The sequence below is a fragment of the Nelusetta ayraudi genome, unplaced genomic scaffold (assembly GCF_046127955.1).
Source record: "Nelusetta ayraudi isolate G7.1 ecotype Tasmania unplaced genomic scaffold, CSIRO-AGI_Nayr_v1 ptg000170l, whole genome shotgun sequence".
Lineage (NCBI taxonomy): Eukaryota > Metazoa > Chordata > Actinopteri > Tetraodontiformes > Monacanthidae > Nelusetta > Nelusetta ayraudi.
This window is the reverse complement of record NW_027466220.1, coordinates 669,170-689,450: the sequence shown is the minus strand read 5'-3', so window position 1 is coordinate 689,450 and position 20,281 is coordinate 669,170. Positions and strand designations below refer to the sequence as shown.

Below are 20,281 nucleotides of genomic sequence, written 5' to 3'. Positions count from 1 at the left end.
CTTGGGGATGTCTCCTTTTTCAAATGGTACTAACAACCTTCTCTTCCCTCTGTGGTGCTGAATTAATGAGGCTGTTCAAATCTTGTAGATTCCATTCTCAAGCGTGTTGGTTTTTCTTGTGCTCTTTAAAATATTCAAATATAAATTAAATGAATTGAATCTCTTATATCTGTAGTCTCAAAAATAAATAATTTTCTGTGACCTTCTTCCATATAACCCCCTGCGGTCTCACTGTCGGCATCATTTGGTCCTGGACCTGAGCCCTGAATTTCTATAATTTGAATCATTTTAAACATCATGACGGCACTTCTATGCAGCTATACATTTGCTGGGCAGGGTCGCTCCTTTCTTTGTCACAGAATGTATTCCTGTCGGTAACAAAACAAACGGCTGAATGTTCTTTCTGTTGTAGTTGTTTTTATGGTGATGTTCCTATTTCTTTGTTCCACTTGAGGGTCACAACACGGTTTATGTAATTCTAGACATTTGGTGAAGGTTTGTCGTCTCCAACGGCTTATTTTGAATTGAAACGTCTCCTTGCCTGCTGCCCCCCACCCCCTCTGCCCCCCCAACATTTAATTGAGAACCAAATACTCTGCAGGCTTTCTCTCAATCCAATTCTACGCTAGCACTTTAAAGATCTGTAGCACGTCAGCGACAGCTTGGCTCTGCAGGTGTGAATCATAAATGTGTGCAATATTATGAAACTGGCTGTAGAAAAGACACACATAAGCCTGTCAAGTTGCACTGTTGGTTGTTTCTTTTTTGAGTAACTTTTAATTGGCTTTTCCTTGTTACAAAGTGAATTTTAATATCTTTGTTTAGTTTGAAACTTTGAATTGGTAACCGTGCATTTTGCCCCCTTGTCTCCCCCAAGAAATTTAAATAAGGTGTGATAATTGATGGCTTTCTGTGTGTATTGTGTGTAACGATGTGGTAATGTTCTTTGCTCGGATTCCTGAAAATGCTACACTTTTTAAATTGCTGTGTGAGGGTTTTATGAAATAAAACTAGTGTTTTAAAAATGGTCTTGGCTTTTTAGTGTGTATTTATTTGTCGTGTTCAACAGCTGGTCACATCTGTTCAGAGAACAGTTTCCAGGCTGTCATTCCTTGAAGCAAGTCATTACATACTTGTACCTTGCTTATTGGTGAACTACGAGGTTACATAAAATCCAAACTAAACACTGAGATAAAATTGAGAACCAAAGTCTAGACAATATGATCAATTTAAAAAAAAAAAAAAAAAATCTGATTTAGTTTGATTGTCATGTTTTAGTTTCAGTACCTTTCATTTCAATGGCTTTTCTACAGTGTCTTATGTGCAAGCATACAACATAAATGTGAAAGGAGCATCTGAATATGTACAATAAGATACAAATACACAGCTTCTATGAAACCCATTTAGGTCTATTCTAAACTGGCACAGCAAATGCAACATTACATTATCCATCGAATGGAATTATTTCAGGTATCCATGTATCGGGAGAGAGTCGATACAATGTTTCCAAAGGTGAAGCAAAGCTTGAGGAAGGTGGTTAAAAGAATTGGGTAAGATGTATCTCAAGGCTTCATTTTGATGCTAGACGTTGACACGAGTCTGCCTTGGAAGAAGAAATGATCCTTTGTTTGACTTTTGTGTTTTCAATCGTCTTGTCGAAGGCTTGCAACGCTTGCCTCCTGGTTTTGTTACAGATAGCTGATTGGCAGTGGAAGACATGGCCCGGTTTAAAAAAACAAAAAAAACCAAAAAACAAAATGCTTTCCATAATCTTAAGTGCCAGTGGCGCTTAATGTTTTAGAAAAAAAATACATGTAATGTGTAATATTACATACTTTGTAATATCGTTATGATCACACTTTTTGGGCGAATTTAATTTGTAATGTTACGTTAAATGTATGTGGGTTTTTTTTTTTTTTTTTTAATTATTTTTCTTCTTCATTATCCTATTATCCACATGTTGGATGCAACCATCCATCACCCACCTGCTGGAGGATGCAGCAGGAGGAATGGCTGAGGAAGGGGAGGGGGAGGAGGAGGAAGGGGGTGTGGCGGCACGTCAACGTCGTCGCAAGGCGGAAGCGCCGGGAGAAAGACGGAGCCTCCACGTCACGGAGGTGTAACGTCGGCGTCAGCGCAGCGCAGCGCCACACAGCACGGCGCCTTAACGCCACAATACGGCTCCGTTGTCAGCCCAAATTCTCATGTAGGGCTTCGGGGAAAGTGAGCCGGAGCACACGACGGAGCGAGTCCCTGCGCGGCGGTTCCTGCGTCAGCGGCCTCGGCGGACGCACACACCGGCAGCAGAGGCTGGAGGAGAGGAGGAGGAGGTAAACGAGCGATGCGTTCACGGAACGTCCGCCGAGTGCTTGCTAGCCATCCCGGGCTCAGGCACCGGACGGAGCCCACCGGGCTTCTCTATCAAACCGCCCACACCGTAACGCCGGTGACCTTTGTAGCCGAGCAGCCACAGGAGCTCGCTGGGGTTTTTTTTTTCTTTTATTTTTCTTTTCCACCTTTTGGACGTGCGGGCGGTGTTGACCCGCAGCGGATTGACTCGGCTAGCTTAAGTGTGGATTTAAGGTCGTTGTTGACGTTTCGGCGTGACGGTTGTTGACGTCCCGCTGCCGCTACTGCTGCTGCTGCTGGTTCTCCTGCTGGTTTCACGTCGACGTATCATGTCGCCTCATCTTTATTATGTAGTAAAGTAGCGCTAGCTAACGCTTCCACGCCGCCACGCCGATAATCATGCAACCGGCCCCGACGACACTATCACATCTTAACTGTCGTCGGTATAACAATAAAGCCGATATAAATATCACATGCTAGCTAGCCCATTGACCCATTCCGCTCCAGTTGTAAATTCACATTCACTCACAAATAATTAACTAGGTGTCGGTGCTTTTTTTTTTTTTTTTTTTTTTTTTGCAGCCACTCTTGGCGCGAGGCAGGTTCGCTGCATGACCAGCATGTATCAAATTCTCCTTCGATTCTGCACGTGGAGAGCAGCGTATTGTTTACCAAACTCGCGTGTGTATAAACCAATAACAAGCCGTTGTTATAATAAAAATAATGATGATGATGATGATGTAAGAAAAATGTACTTTTCACATGTTGCATTTTTAGTCATATCGTGCACACAGAGTCCGAATGAGAACCATGTAAAGAAAATGAAACAATGACAGGACAAGACATAAAAAAAAAAATATATACATTTATAAATTTGGACACAATTTGTTACAGACTCCGAACTGTGTGAAAATGCTTGCTTGCTATAGTGTGAACGGCTGAAATGCTGAGTTATACGTGCAAACAATAACCTTTAGCGTAGATAAATTAGTCAATTAACTAACCGAATTCAATTAAAATTAAATTCTCTCACAGCTGGACAACAGGTCTGTGGAAGCATCAGTGTGTGGTAAATGCATTCTTTGTTGTTGTTGTTGTTGTTGTTGTTGTTGCGATGGACTAAGGCTAATGTTGACACGTTGAAGACCAGTGGATGGATATTGATCAACTTGAATTGAAGCCATGCCAGAAATTATTGACAAACCCCAGTGAAAATTAGAGGCTGGTGTGGTCCTCGCTGTTTGCTGTACAGTCATCATCTGTATAGGAGCTGCAGTGTTTCCAAATATGTCATCTCACTGCCACACTGTGATGTATTGTAATGGAATGTAACGCACAGTGGTTGGTTGTCTTGTAAAAAATAGAACCCAGGTAGAAAACCTGTTGTATAGGGCACACACAATTTTTCACACCCACACCAAATACTTCTTATGTCCTTTCAAACTGTCCACTGATTTAAAGTACTCAGTCTTAGTCTGGTTTATGTATTAATGCACAAATCTAAATATAACACATTTGCAGAAGCTTATTGAAATGTTATTGCTGCATACCAAGCAGTGCTTTTTTAAAAAAAAAAATTTATGAGTTCCTTTTTGTGTCACATCATCAACGCAGCTCTGCCCATTGAAAAGGTGAGAGGAACCGAGTCGGGTTCTAGTTTTACTTCTGCATTGTGTTGTTTCCCACTCAGAGCCTGAGCTTTGAGGAAGTCCACGGCAGTAATACTTCCTTCTGTCCTTTCGGACCTCAGCGTGGGTTTAGCACACTATGATTTGGTATCATGTTGTGAAGTGTTTCAGTGGTGTCGCTGCTTTAGGCCGTGACTCCCCCAACACGCTTTGTGAGGGTTGATTTAAGCCCCGTGGGTTGGAAAGTTGGGCCACCACGGGTCACACTTGGTCCAGTGCTTCGCCCGCATTCTTGATCAGATTATGAAGTGGAGAGTTTGTGACCTGTTTGCTGCCTTGTACTCATTCCTTCAGTGTTTTTTTTTTTTTCCTCTGTCTGGCAGCGCCTTTTGTCCTGTCAAAGTAAACATTGACTTAAGCGCCAGGATGAAATGATTTCTAGGAAATGAATGAACAGAAAGGTGTTAGGTTGTAGTCAATTATTCAGATATTTCAGCAACAGATTTACAGTTTGTGCTGCTGTTTTTTCCACGTCGGTTGTGCTGGTGGACACTCATAACAGTGTCTGGACAGCAAAAATCCAAACTGCATATTTAGCTGTTATTGACATCTTTAATCCGTGCGACTGTGTCCCATTTAAACTAAATGAATGAGTGAGTCAGCGGTTGAAGGGTCTGTGTCCAGCCTCCCCTGATTAGCCAGATAAGAAAATAGCGTCTCTACATATGCACATTATTACCATTTTAGTGACAAAAAAACACCACTGTTTTGATTTTGTTGAAATGTTATTCAACTGGCCTCTTAAAATTGTAGCGTTATTACCTGACAGTACCGTCAAACCAAACAACTCGGAATGTGCCCACCTGTGTTGCCGCTCTCTCCCTGTTCTTTTTCTGGACCAGTGCGTAATATGAACAGCTGCTTCATCTCACTACACACACAACCTGCCACTTAGCAGCATCTATTCGTTTTTTTTTTGTTTTTTATGAAGGCAGAATAAATGTGTATGTATCATATCAATGTGTTCAAAATGTGCCGTGCATAATTTGTTGGCAGTGGGTAATTGTGCGTCAGCGTGCTCATCAGCAGCCATTAAGTGTTATGAATGCATAGTTTGCCGAACAGTAAGTAGCCCACTAAAGTGTAAAGTAAAGTCCTTTTACTCCGGATTGTTGAGCAACCCAGGTGAATCTGTTCACATTTTTATTTTAATTTCTATTATATTGTAATACTTTAATTTAGTGCAATTTGGTCAAGCTGCACAAATTGGTGGTGCAGACAGAGCCGCCTGCCGCAGAGCGTGCGAGGTCACGGGTCATCATGGAGCGGACAATAACAATAACAATAATAACTTTAGTCTCTATGTCTTCGCTGAGACCTGGGAAAGAAAACAGTAAATTCATATGTGTCTGTGTGTGTGTGTGTGTGTTTAGATGATCAAATTTACTTTCCGGGAGGTGACGCGCTCATAAGCCACTCCAGCAAAGAGTGTTAATGTAAGCTTATTACACAGAGATCAAAAACAAAAGAGGCGAGTCGCTCTCCCCGGGACGCAGCTCCTTCACGGTCGGAGGTTCCGCACGCTCGCTGCTCCTCTAATTAATTGCTGAAAACGATGTAAACGTGAGTACTTCTCCCACATTAATGGCCGTAATTAATGCCGCGCGGAACGTGGGTCAGTTTTCTTTTTGTGTGTTTTTTTTGTTTTTTGCCGTTTACCCACGGTGTCGCAGGGTTTGTTTACAGAGGAGCTCGTGATTAAACGCAGGGAGCAGAACGAGGCCGCTGGCTGCGACTCTTGCTTTGGTTCTGACTTTGCCCTGCGTCTCAGCTACTTTGATGGTGTGACGAGCCTCGACGCCGTTCTCGATGTGAACTCCTCAGAAGAGGAAAGAGGGGAAATTCCAGTCGTGATTGGCATGCATTGCTGTCCCGCTTTAGTATTATTTCGCATTAACTCCTATTATTGCCGACCGTCAACGGGTTTTAAATGGAGTCCTCTCATCCAGCCTCTGAGTCCTACAGCAGCGTGTCTCAACTGGTGGGTCGCGACTCAGAAGTGGGTCGTGGAGCTGTTTTGATTAGGTTGAGGCGTCATGGGCAGTTCCCCCCACTTTTTTTTAATTTTTTTTTTTTTTTTTAAAAAGAGGATTTTCAAAATATATATATTTAGAAAAAAGTTATTTATGAAATTATATAATTTCAATCATTTATTTCCTAGTGACTAGACATGATAGAAAGAGGGGCTGGCACTCTCATTTTTGTGGAATAAATCTGAGTCGTAACTTCATGACTGATGATTTTAAATTTCTTTTAAATTTCTACATTTTTACAAAAAAGAAAAATTCCCGCACACGTGGCGAACTTGCAAACATTTGGCGGGAATTCTTTTTTGTCAGTTTGGACTTTATTGTCACCCTCCGATGAGCCCCTGTTTCCTTTGTGTCCCTCCCTCCCCCAGAGGCTCCTCCCACCTCGCCGTCTCGATGGGTGAACCGGGCTCCCGCCGCTCCACGCTGGTGTCCCGCCTGCCCATCTTCCGCCGGAGCAACAGCAAGAAGCAGGACTCCCTCCCCTCCTCGCCGTCCTCGGGCGGCGTGGGCAACGGCGTCCACAGCTCCTCGCCGTCCAGCACCAACTCCAGCTCGGGCAGCACGGGCAAGCGCCGCAGCATTTTCCGCGCGCCGTCCCTGGGCTTCGCCTCCAAGCGCCACAGCGAGCCCCGCGTGCAGCCCGTCAACCTCAACCTCACCCCCCCGCTGACGCAGCCTGCCGACACCAATGGCAACAGCCAGCAGGCCGCGTCCACGTCGCTGTCGGCCGGGTTCGGGCGCCCCCGCTCGCGCCACTCCTTCGGCTTCGGCAGCCACAAGAAGAAGATGACGCGCTCCCAGACGGAGGACTTCGAGAAAGCCTCCTCGTCCTCCTCGTCCGCAGCCAATCGCAACGTCTTCATCAACTGCATCAGCGGCTCGGGGGTCAACGAGGGCGACGACTCGGGCTTCCTGGACGACTACAGCGGCGGCGGCGGCGGCAAGCAGAAGAAGAAGCAGCTGCTGCCCAAGTCCTTCTCGGCACACCACCGGTTCTCGCGGACGTCCGATCACCACCGGCCGCCGGAGGTGAACCCGGAGCCTCCGAGCGGCACCGCGCTGCCACCAGGAGGTGGAGGAGGAGAAGGTGGAGGTGGCCTCACCCCGGGCTCGTGGCCCGGCGACCTGCTGGGCGCCGAGAGCTCGCTGCAGTCACCCATGATATCGGAGGACCGGACCACGGCCGCCACGCCCTCCGAGTTCGTCCCCATCACGGAGGACTCCGTCTCCGAGGTGGAAGCCCTGCCGGCGCCGAGCCCCGGCTGCGCTCCGGCACCGGGACCTGCAGCTGCAGCCGCTCCGGTCCCGCCCGCCGAGACGCTTCCAGCAGAACCTCCGCCGGCTCCGGAGAACTTCAGCGTGGCCGTCTCGACTTCCCAGGTATCTCAGTTCCACAGTTAGAGGAGGCACCGACCGAATGACTGGGGTCAAAAAAACAGAAAAAACAAAAATCTATTAAACACTCCATAATGTAAAACATGTAGTTAAGTTGTGTTTTCACACAATGCAGGTTGTGTAAGTTGATTTCTGAAGGTTTATTATAATATTTGGGATGTTTGATTGTTGGACCACTAGAATCTGACTTTAAAAAGATGTGGAAATGGGTTTGTGTCCCTTTGGACACACACTATATTCAGACCTGTCAACAAAAAACAAAAACTCGACAACATAGCCACACTGAGACCCTGAATGTTGGTGCCAAAAAAAGAGACGAAGAAAAGGGTGTAAAACTCTATTAAAGAACTGCGACTGCCTGTTGTGTCAAGTGTGCCGTAGAAAATTGGGCAGTTAGAGCCAAAATAAAGTAGTTTTTATGGAGAAAAAAAAACAAGTGTGAAAAGGAAAACTAATGCGTGTCTGCAAACTTCTCTCCGCATTTCACACCTTTGCGCTCACAACTTTCCCACCTTCAGAAGCGTTATTCCATTTTGTTATGTCTGGGGTTGCAGAGGGAGCTTCAGACAGAAGCCACCCAACACATGCAAATATAAACAATAATCTGCTCATCCCTCTGAAGAGGAACTACTTGATAGGGCGTTACCTTAAAGGTCCAGTGGCTTCATTTATGATTTTTCTGTTGTTTAAAGCTGAACATAGAGCTTCTAAATACACAAATAAAAGTGTATACTGTATACAATACAATAAAGATTATTTGGTTTTCCTACCTGTAAAACAGTTCATATATGTATATAAGAATATCCATAGATCAAGGGTCTTGCTCCCAATTAGCTGCCATGTTGCACCAGCATATTTCTATGGGAGCTTGGTGTGGACAATCCCGTTGCCTGACAGCGCGTTTTGCACTTAGGGTGAACGCTCAAATAAGCCAATGAAGAAAAAGACGGTAAGAAGGTTGACGAGGTATCCAGGTTTGTGCTCGCAGGCCATTGTAGTTCACTGGCAGGTTCGGTGGAGGGAAGGTACGGAGTCCATGAGGGGACGTAAGTTTAAGAGCGCTTCAATCTAAAATGTAACCACTTGATGTTGCTGTTTCTTCTTCAATAAATCTCCAAATATTACCCACTTAACCTTTAAGATGCTCTGTGCTGCCTCAGCAATCAAACATCTGAATAAGAGATTTTTATTTCAGGCTATTTTTTCCCCCTTGCGTCCTCTCCTCTAGGTCTTCTTCACGCCGGCTCAGTCCAGCACCGACAAACCTCTGCTGCCCGACATCAGCACGGCCAACAACACGGACTACGAGACGGCCGTCTCCCTCTCGGAGCCGGAGACGGCCGTGCCCTGCCTGCCCGTGCGGGAGCAGTCGCTGGAAGAGAGGAAGGAGAGGGAGGAGGAGAGGCGGGAGGCCAGGGCGGCCGAGGTGGCGGCGGCAGCCTCCGAACATAGGAGGGCGCTGGTGGCGAGGAGGAAGGCCGGCTGCCGCGCCGAGACCACCAGCGAGAGCGAGGCGGGCGCGGCGCGCAGCGAGGGCTGCCACTCGAACCCGGAGCAGTCGGAGAGGAGGGCGAGGCACACGCTCTCCTTCCAGGAGAGGGGGACCTGCTGCGGCTGCCACGAGCCCAGGTCCTCTCACCTGAGGAAACCACACGCAGGTACGCTGAGCAGACGGTTGCATCGGTGCTTTCAGTGACTGCAGTGGCGTAAAGGAGTCACCATTCCAATAGCGTTCATATGTGACAAAAAAGTTAAGGTTTGAATGGACTGAACTCATAAAGCGCTTTCCACCACCTTCACTGTACCACAAAGCGCTTTACAATGACCTCTAATTCATTCATCAGGGTTCAGTGTCTTGCTCAAGGACACTTCAAACATGTGGACAGTTGGAGGTGGGATTTGAACCGCCAACCCCTTGATCATTAATTCACAGCCTGCGCTACCATCTCAGCCACACACACACTTATAATGTCATCATTGCTTGTAAACTGCACACAGGTTTATCGAGGTCTGACTTCGAGATGCATCAAATGGAAAGTGTTGACTTTCTGCCCTGTCTCATATGCTGTTATTTTAAATATGTTTGACTTTCTCTTACTCTCACACACTGACTGTGATTATCACAGGCATGACCTGCACACCTTGTTTTTTTTTTAATTGTTGCCTTTTGAAACCAATGTCATGGGAACATCTTAAAAATATCTCTTACGTTAGGTTTCAAGGGACAAGGTTCTAATTTGGTTGTAAGAGGTCAAACATTATCCTTATAGCCATAATTTAAGAGTTATGTCAATCAAGACAGTTTACTAAAGCGCGTCAAACAGGATAATTAAGAGGAGTAACGATCAAAAACCAAAAACTTCAAAGTGGCTTCACTTTAGTCTGCAAAAAACACTTTTCTGGCCAATAATCAAAGAGAGAACAGGTTATGAGATTACATGCCATATAGTTTTAGGCATAAAATCTGTGATGCCAGTTCTATTTTGAGTGACTTGCTAGCTTTATTTTATCTCCTGATCTGTCTCGCTGAAGAACTCCTCTCTCCTTCTGATTTCCCTCCTGCAGCCAATCTGGGCAGCAGCGTGAGTCCCTATCACGAGGTGATGCGGATGGAGAGGCGCCTGCGCTCATCGTCCGAGGGGGCCGGCGGTCCTCGTGTCCATGGCAACCACCGAGATGCCGTGGGCATGGAAGGATGTGGCCTGCTGAAGCACAGAAACAACTCTTCATCGTCCAAAATGGGGAGTCTGGTAGGTGCCCTGAAAAAGCCACTGCTTTTTGAAATGCATCTTCTGACTCGTACAGCAAGGCAGGTACCGCAAGTGACAACCCTAAAGCCAAAAAAAAGAAAAGAAATGTGATCATGTTTGGATGTGCAGAGAAATGCATCAGGCTGTCACAAATCACCAGGACACGTACGGCAGGAGCGCAGATGCCGCTGGTTCGTTGTTTATTTAATGTGAGAAGAGGAGAAAGACAGAATTCTCTGTGATCTAAAACTTGGTTCTAGGAAATTTAAATAATGCAGATGACAGAGTTGAAAGATAACAAATGCGTTTTTGGGGGGGGGGCGGAGAAAAATCATTGAGATGAAGAATGACAATACTTCCTATCGGCTGAGTTGCGCAGCTCGCGATAAAAGACTCTTGACAGGGGAGCGTCAGCGGCGCGTGAAGGGAATGTAAAACATACGGATTTAGGCACCGTGTCCTTAACGCTTGTTCAGCTGGAAGTACAACCGAAGTCAACCTTTCAGGCCTCCCGGAAAAGTTGTTTGTGTTGAATGTGAGATGTTGCGATATTTAGTTGTAAAGCTAAAAGGCCGTGTTGGCAGTGGCGGCGGCGGCGGTGGTGGCGGCCGTGCGGGGGCCTGTCAACAGGTTCGTTCTGAGGCCGTGTGCGTAAAAACAACCACTCAACGCAGCTCATCACAGTCAGACGGAGGGGGGGGGTTCCTCTGTTGGACTGGCAGGCGGTGGCAGTCGGGGCGTCCAGCCTCGCCAGGTTTAACTGACTTCACAAATTAAAATAGGAGGAGGGTTTTATGAAGTCTGGTTTGAGAGTCTGTCTGTCGGTCATTTTGTGACTCGTCACAGGAATCTTAACAGACAGGTTTCAGCTTTGAAAAATTGCCAAACAACCCCTCCAGCCTGCTGCCACTATGTCTCTGTTTGTACCGTTTATACTTTCGTTAGGTGCAATATTTCTCTGACCTATACATTTTTTATTCTATCTTATTTATTTTTATTCTCCCACTATTCTTCCTCCAGAAGTTTCATATTCTTTTTTATATTCAATTCTAACAAAGTAGCAACGATTGCTGTACTCTGGAGCTGGGCAACGACATTTTGTCGTAGAAGGAATCACTGCCGTGTTTCTTTTCGTCAATGACAGTAAAGAAAGTCTCAGTCTTAAAGTCAAAGCTGTTTCCAAAGCTTTGAAATGCAGCAAAGCATTAAGTTCAACCTCTGTGTTTTGGGGAACTCCATCATGTCTCGAGAACAAAAGTCAAATGATAACAACGAACGCCGCACGTGGATGCTGATCCACACACACACACACACACACACACACACACACAGAAGAGGAAACTCTGCTCGAGACGAGCCTGTTGAAGTTAATCTCATTTATTTCGTCGGGGGACTAAAAGCTTTTACCAGGAGATTAAAGAGGTCAGGGATACACGGCGCACGTTGCTGCGCGAGTTCACCGTGCTTCTGCTTCGGACCGATGATGGGGTGTTGTCTCTCTCCTCTCTCACTCCTCTCTCACTCCTCTCTCTCCTCCCCTGCCCACGAACAGCTGAGAGTTTTTACCTTGAATTCTCTCTTTGAATTATTATTTTACTCTCTATGGACTATCTATCTATCTATCTATCTATCTATCCATCTATCTATCCATCTATCCATCTATCGTGTTTCAAAGGTTTTTATGGCGTCAAAGGGTCCTGCATACATTGTCTTACGGCATTCATTTTCTATTACACAAAAGTGTGGCAAGATTGTATGAACATATTATCAAATACAAACCAAATTGACACGAAAAGAAAATCTGAGCTTGTGTCGGGGTGCTCAAAATATTAGCAGCAATAAACAAAACATATCATAAGGGGAAAGAATATATAATAAATAATAATAAAACATAAATAAATAAAAGGGAAAAAAATAAAAAATAAAGAGTGGAAAAGTTATAGATAACATTCTGTTTACTGTCCGTCCGTCCGTCCATCTATGCATCTATGTGTCTCTCTATCTATCCTGCAGTGTGACTGCGCTGGCTGCAGCGCTTTTGAACGATGAACAAGTCTCTTTTACTAAAATCCGGGATCAGCTAATTAGGCCGCTGATGGAGGGAAGAGAGCGAGCTGAGCGCCGTGTCTGGCACGTGCTGGCGTGTCTGACGTGTTGCAGTAGGCAGGCAGGCAGGCAGGCAGGCAGGCAGGCAGGCAGGCAGGTGGGACGAGTCACCTGGGCCAGTCAACAGCAGTCCTTCAACAGCTCGGCCTTCACATGCTTCACTCTGCGTCACAGCAGCCCAGGCAGAGTGTAATTATCAGAGAAGAAAAAAAAGAATGTGTTTGCAGCGACAAATGACTCATTTGTTGAACTCAAAACTCTGTGTTTCCTCCGCCCCGAGGGAAGCGGAGCCGGTGCCTGCCTTTGCTCCGGCTGTTTAGCGAGCTCCTTCCAGTTGTAATTCTCTTTTTCAAGTCCCTTTGAGGCGCCGCCAGATATTTATTTTTCCAACGTAGACGGTGCGTGACCTAAAGATCCCCCCCACTGAGGACTGTTTTAATATTGAGGCACGCTGCAGATAGAAGATTTTTAAGTTCTTTCTTTTCTTTGGCATCACAAATACAATGTTATTGCTGATAGGAATTTAAACACGCACACACTGCTTGAGAGGGACCGTCTGTTCTTATCCTGTCTTGACTGCTGCTTTCTGAAGACCAAATATAGTTGGAATCAAGGATGCACCCATACTGATACCAGTACCGGGTATCGGTACTGATAGATATGTATATGACAATTGTGTTAAATTTGTGTTAAAATTGTCTTCATCGGGGTGTCTGGTAGGTGCCCTGTAGGTGCCATGAAAAGCCGCTGCTTTTTGAAATGGACTTTCTGACGCGTATATCATATTGATGACCACCACACTGCAGGAACTGGTTGGGGTTGGATGTCCGAGAAGTCGTTGGGTTTTGTGTTTGGTCCCATAGAGGTTCACTGCTGGGTTTGTTAAAAACAAGATAGTTTGCTTGCTAGCGGCATCCAACCACCTGTATAGTCGGAGTTTGTCCAGTCAGGAGGGCAACAGGAAGTGTTTCTGCCCGGTTTCGAACCAGGGACCTTTCGCGTGTAAGGCGAACGTGATAACCGCTACACTACAGAAACCACAGAAAGATGCCCAACTGTTTTGAGGCAAACCCATGAATAGCAGTAGTTTATATACTGCAGCTGTTGGCTGCTCTTCGCCTTCCACAAGAATAATTATGAAGTCACATGACTCAGCAGACGGGGGCCAACCACTGAGGTGGTACTGATGACTCAGGCCACAGTCTGACATCTGGGCCAAATAGCAAACAATGTCGACTCCCAGCTCTCATTTTCCCCAGTGTGCCAGTGGGGGTCGACACTCGAGGCTGTTTGGACCTCTTGGTATTGGTGTTTGAAGTCTCTGGACTCTTCTCAGTCTTATAGGTTGTGTTTGAATCTGTTGTCCTCGTTAGTACAGGAGTCCGTAGCTCTGCCTGTCACGTGCTATGCCGTGGTTTGCTTCCCTGATGGTGGTTAGGAGTGTTGCCTTTTTCTACTTCCACTTCCCCAAAGAACACAACTGTCTTTTCAACGCTTCACGTTCTGCTCAGTAAATCGCTTGACCTGCTGTTAGTCCTGGTCCTTTCACTGCTATCCAACGTCAAGCGAAGAGCTGTGGTAGCAGCCATAGAGTCCTTGAAGGTGGGGATGAGGAACTTCTGAACAAAGTGCTGGCTGAAGTCAGCGGTCATCAAATAGAACTTTCTGTTCATCCGCACGAGTGCATCACCAAGGCTGGAACATCCTGTTTTGGTTTATCTTTTTCTGCTGGATGTTGTGAGCGTTTACTGTTTTTCTTAAGAAGGAATAAGAGAAATAAATAAGAGAAATGTTTCTGCAAATGCAAAGTACAGGCGTGTCGATGGTTCGAATTTGTGACGTTTCAAATGGGTCCATTAAAACACACTCAGCGTGCACCAGTGGCCCATCTGCAAAATGCGCAAATGGTTATTTCCTGTCGGCCCACTTCAATCTGTTTATGTTCTTTCCATCTTTGCCTTGCAGTTTTTGTTGCTGGATGATGACTTTAATGATGCTCAGGAGGTTACAGCTGGAGCCTCGAAGGGAGCATTGTCGGATTGCTTCACAAACATTGAGTTATGAGTGAATATGTAGGCGATTCATCCGCTCCAAGTCGCCCAGATGTTTAAGGAAAGTGCGGATTTAAAGACAAACTGAGCCCTTTAGGTTGACAAAGAAGATGCAACTCGTCATTGTTAACTCGTCGCTGATGCATGGGGACAACACGAGCAGCATCGCATCCAGGCCGCTGCGGCATTAATGCCAGACATCTTTACATAAACTGTCACGCGCTGCTTGGAACTTGCAATATATACGTTCACGCGTCAGTTTCTCATCTCTAATTGCTGTCAGACACACAGCATCGTGTGTGTGTGTGTGTGTGTGTGTGTGTGTGTGCGTGTGTGTGCGTGTGTGTGTGTGTGCGTGCGTGCGTGCGTGTGTGTGTGTGTGTGTGTGTGTGTGTGTGTGTGTGTGTGCGTGCGCGAGGGACGACGTGGACGACACACTGCGGATCAGGAGCACTTTTTCCTTTCAGCCACTTGACCAGACGCTCGATCCGTGGTGTCCTCAGGCACGTTATAAACACAACTGGATGTGAAGTGTCTGCTCATTGACAATGAAAGTCATTTGTTAGTCTGTGCATTTTCCGCCGTCGCCGCCAGCCATCGCACCCCGCCGCAGATCCAAATCACCCCCCCCCCCACCCCCCACCCCCCCGCCCTGATCCAGCCGCGTTAACCGCCCTAAAGCTGCTGTGAATAAATGCAGTTTTCATGGACTGTACATTGCTGCAGCGCCGTAAATGGAAACAAATGCCTTTTGATGGACTGGAAGCGCCCTTTTCCTGGGTTCTATCTCTCTTTTAGGTTCTTTCCTCTCATCCCGCTTGCCGTTAGGAGATACCATTTTGAAACTGAAAGCGATGTGGCGTCTTAACTCATGGCTTGAACCCCCCCCCCCCCCCGAGAACACACAAGTGACATGCGCGGGAACATATTCCTTTTTGGTTGGAGGGGGACATTAAATTAGGTAATTCACTTTCAAATTAAGTCCGGATAATAGCATCGCCTGGTATGGCTTTCATTTATATCTCAATGCCTCCAAGCCGTCGGCTTTAATATCTGAAACGAGACCGTGTGTTCAGCTGCTTTATGTACTTCATGCGAACACAAAAACTCAATAATGTATTAAGTCATTTCTAGTCGCTATGATGAGATCAGAAGGAACATTGATTTGAAGATTTCTTCCCCTCTAACAAAGACTCTCTCTCACACACACACACACACACACACACACACACACACGCACGCTGTTACTACTAATGAGCCTGTTCGAAATCTGCTTGTCTATGAAGGTGTGAAGGCACTGTGTGTGCAAGGCTCAGTCCACTGTGAGCCGCTGTCAGAGCCACAAACTGTCACGTGAACGAACAAAATATACGATAATTAAGGTTTTAACGGGAGCTGTGTGCAAAATTCTGCTAATTAAAACACTGGTAAGTAGGAAACTAGTGGTGTATTAATGACAGATCCAGAGTGGAAGGAGTTGTTGTTCAGATCCTGGTGTCACACACAGGCAGTGTTTGTAAACAACAAACAGCAGCAAAACTACACAATTTATTGAGATGGTAGCTTTTTTTTTTTGTGCTTTTTTTGTTGTTGTTGAAATTTTAGAGAAAAACTATAAAGAAGAAGCAGCAGAAGGATTCAACATCTTGCCCATAATCTTATTTTTTACGTCACACTGAATGTACACCTGTACGTAAAATTTTCATTTAACAAATCGCTTGTTCTCAAAATACGGCATTAATCTCCTCCAGGAAGTTCTTTTTGTACTTTGCAACGAAAAATGAAATCTTCACTGTGTTCATTTGAGGCATTGCAACCAATAGCAAGAGCTCTAAAAGCCTGTGGGAACCGCCGCCCACCTTATTTCCATTTTAAAAGGTTCTCTCAGGTTACAGTCCAAAGCACCATGCCGGATTATTAAATGGTTATTTTTGCCTTGCAAGGTGAACAGACTGATGAAAATTACTGCACTGAGACTCCAGCCCGTGTCAAATTATCTGCAAATGTTTTATGTTTAGGGTAATTAGTAAAAGTTCTGAAAGTTCTGGTCCAAGTTGAACCTTCATGTCCTTCCTGATGGGGTAGGGTGAGAGGGCGGGGGGGTCATCACTGACTGATATCACTATCGCTTTTAAAAAAAAGGTCATAAATGCACTTCACTTGTGACGTATTCAGAAATACTCCATTCGTCATGTTCTGGTATGTGGGATGGAGTTCTCACAGGCCACCATCAGAGGGCAGCATTGACCTTTTTTCTTTTTTTGAAACGCCACAGAGCTGAAGGCGCGAGATATTAAGAGCCGCATTATGATTCGAGCAGTGGGTTGAGGTGTTCTTGACCACCAAGACCCGACCAGTTAATTTTTTTTCCATTTGCAATTTGCATTTAATATCTTTTCTTTTATCTCACATGGAGATAAACTTGAAGTCTTGTCTCAAGTGCTGTTCAACTTGTGCATCCGTTGCTCATGGAGGGAGAGTAAAGTCTTCATATTGGCCTTTTTTTTTCCTTTTCATTTCTGCCAACGAAATGTGGGGAATTTTGACAGATGTCCCACAAACCTGCAGCCTCATTTAGTGCGTTCACTGCTCTCTCAACCCGAACCTTAATGATCCCCTCATAACAGGGCTAACATTACGTTTTCACGAGCTTGGCTTGCCGTGATGAGGGGCTGAATACCCTCATTAAGTGCAGGCAAAGTGAAAAAAAAAATCCCATTACCTTTTTCTCCTAATAATATCACACTAATACCATGTCCATTAAAAAAAATAAAATCCGCTTCATTGCCAATGTTGATAAGGTTTAGTGTCTCTCAGGTTGAAGCACATCTTCTCTGGTATAATGAGCCTCCTTGATCACTTTAATGAGCAGCTTTTTATCATTTCATTTTATTTTATTTCACTTTTACCAATTTGAAACCCCATTTTAAGTATTTTCTTCTGTATTTTTAATTCTTTTTCTTTCTGACAGTAGTTGGGTGTCATAAAGAAGGAATAAAGTTGTCATATATATGAAAAAAAAAAAGCTTCATTATGATGACTTGCTTTAGGCTGATCCCACAGTATTTAAACATTTACAATGTTGTAACGTCAGTGTTCCTTTGTCAACTCTGCATGATTCTCTGGTTTTGCTTTTTCCCTTCAGGATGTTTTGAACAACCTGGGCTCCTCGGAGCTGGACGAAGACGATCTGATGCTAGACCTGGACCTCTCCGATGATCAGCGCCATCGCCATGGTAACTTTGTTACTTTGCACTTCAGATCTTCGTCTGATTTATTTTTTATTGGAATCATTACCTGTGCTCCTGCGCTGACAATGACCAAACAAACAAAGTGAACTTTGCATCTACCTGTGTGCGAGAGTCCTGCTCAACATTTCCCTGAGCTCTGCTCCAACATGACGGCGGCAAATTATTGCGGCACGCTTAAATAAGTTTGACGGGGCGTGCGAAACTCTCAAGCGGATACAAAATTAAACTTTGCCCTTTTACTCCAAAAGATTAAGCCGAACCTGGACCGTATGTGTAATGAATTTGATGTGTAGCAGCACACAAAATGTGATTAATTTTAGATCCCGGGCTTTGGTCAGGTGCCTGGAGATTTGAATAAAAAAATGAAATTATACTGCCCTGCATTAATGCGCACAAGTCTCAAAATGGAAAGACAAGTATCTTCTCTCTTTCTCTTGGTAATGTTAGGAAACAAAGTCTTAATGCGGCTGCATTTATTTCCCCTGCCATTAATCAGAAGGAGTATTTAAATGAGGCTGCAACATTCAGGATTCGGATGGGGCTGTGCGTTCTTAAATGCAGCGAGATACTGATGAAGACGGGTGGGAAGAGTCGACAGGCCACGCACCAGCAGTCATGCCCGTCTGTCAGCAGGAAGACGCTAGCTGCGTTCCATTACAGTTTTTCACAAAATAAAAGCGATGTTTTGACAAATTTCAACAAAGTCCGCAATTGCGATCTGCAGGTGTTTTCATTCAAAGGTGCGAAGCGCATGAGCACGAAATAAGAATTAGGTGTGCTTTTGGCTGTTTACTTTTGTTTGCTTGAATGGTTGTTATATTTTTCTCTCTGATTACCTCTATATTGATACGCCTGAAAAAAAAAAAAAAACCCACCTCAGGAGCGTACAAACCTTTTAGCCACATTTGAGAGGTTTTCCCAAATTTCCGTGTTTCCATTACCAGATTTTCATTGCGATATTTCGGTTTTGCGAAATTCTTGGGGTAATGGAATCGCAGCTAGTGATGCCAACACAGTAACACACCTTGTGCAGGTGCAGCTTGTACTGTGATTAGTTATTCTCATTTTAAGCTGAGGAGCATGCCTAAAATACATTATAATTGGCAAAAAAAAAATGCTGCTGCTTTATTTTGTTTCAATTCTCATTTTCACCGTTTCCCTGACTCAGTGTGTTGTTCCAGGACGAAGGACGAAACAACTTGATTTTCTTTCGCTTTACACCAATAATGAAACCTCCCTGTAGATCATTGCTCATGCTGAATTCCGCTCATTTTTTTTTTCTTTACTTTTTGCGGTACATCTGTTTTGCTCTGTGATTTAATTTGACCAATTTGCCGCTCACCGCGGCGTCGGTAACCATCGTGGAGTTGAACAGAAGTCCAGAATTCCAACCAATGGACGGCTCTAGTAAACTTGCCACAGTTTGGAGTCCTGGGTTTTGGATCTTTGGGCTCGACACTTTGCTGCCGGGAGGCAGATGGGACTGCAGAGTCTTTCGGACTCTTGGATGAAGACGCACTTTGTGTTTCTCCTCTCTTGTTTTGCTCTCACCGCAATGCTTGGCGCCCGACCGCTGTGAAACCCGAGACACATTCATGTGGATTTGAAAATGTCACCGGAGCCTCCGCTGACATAGATGTGGGTAGTAAATGGGTGAAAATTCAGTTTTGAGTGAGCAAACCCATTTAATCGTTCTCCGCAAGATTGCCGCAGCAATTAGGTTTAAAAACCGAAACCAAAATGCGGATTGTTTTTCCAAGTCATTTGAAAATGCACTTTATCACAACATGGGCCAATCTGTGAAAGGCAACCCTCATACATGCTGCTGTTTGAGCAGCTCAAATGCTACGCTGCATGTATTTACTATAAAACTGCGCCCACAGGGCAAGGCAGGCTTTCTTCAGATTCTCATCTAACGGATGTCGGTATCGGTTCATCTATAAATGGAAGTTTACATCCTTCCTCCTGCCGGCAACATCCCTTACGGACTCTCAGAACTTCACGTTTGCGGTTAAAAAAAAAAAAAAAGAAGAAGCTCGGAATCTTCTCAATAAGTGATTTTCCTGAGAGAGTTGTGAGACGGCGGGGCAACGTTTAGCCTAGCGCTCGCTCACACTCGCGGAGGCGGATTGACGACCGCTCCTCTTCCTCCTCCTGCTCCTCCTGCTCCTCCTGCTCCTCCCGCAGCAGAGTCAACGGAGGCGCCGTCATTAATACGCACACAAGTACAGCGCGCATGTTGCAGCCATCAGACCTAATGGCTTCCAAACTGTAGCGTGAAATTAAAGCTTTGATGAATCGTTCTCATAAAGTCGGGGGAACCGCGTGACGTGTGTGTGTGTGTGTGTGTGTGTGTGTGTGTGTGTGTGTGTGTGTGTGTGTGTGTGTGTGTGTGTGTGTGTGTGTGTGTGTGTGTGTGTGTGTGTGTGTGTGTGTGGGGGGGGGGGGTTCAAACACAAGTTAAAGCTTGAGAATAAATGCAAAGAAGGACGCCGAGGAAGGCAACCCACACACACACACACACACACACACCCTCACATTTCCACATGGATCACTACCTTTACACGGCATATAAAGGAGCGAGCGCACATCCGTGAGACCATGAGACAAAGATAACACACACACACACACACACACACTGCAGAACGCCCACACACT

At 45.3% G+C, this 20,281-nt stretch overlaps 1 protein-coding gene and 1 non-coding gene across 2 annotated transcripts in view; one reads left to right on the top strand and one right to left on the bottom strand.

Moving 5' to 3' along the window:
• Positions 1–6,437: 6,437 nt before the first annotated feature.
• The window catches only part of ccser1 (coiled-coil serine-rich protein 1), a 104,860-nt gene continuing 91,016 nt past the window's right edge, over positions 6,438–20,281 (top strand). The window contains exons 1-4 of the mRNA XM_076014696.1: positions 6,438–7,450; positions 8,694–9,123; positions 10,031–10,215; positions 17,518–17,608. Coding sequence (XP_075870811.1) covers positions 6,464–7,450; positions 8,694–9,123; positions 10,031–10,215; positions 17,518–17,608 — 1,693 coding nt within the window. The 5' untranslated portion in view covers positions 6,438–6,463. The remainder of the gene's footprint in view (positions 7,451–8,693; positions 9,124–10,030; positions 10,216–17,517; positions 17,609–20,281) is intronic.
• Positions 13,287–13,359, bottom strand: trnav-uac (transfer RNA valine (anticodon UAC)). Its single transcript has one exon. It is a non-coding gene; the product is annotated as a tRNA-Val (tRNA).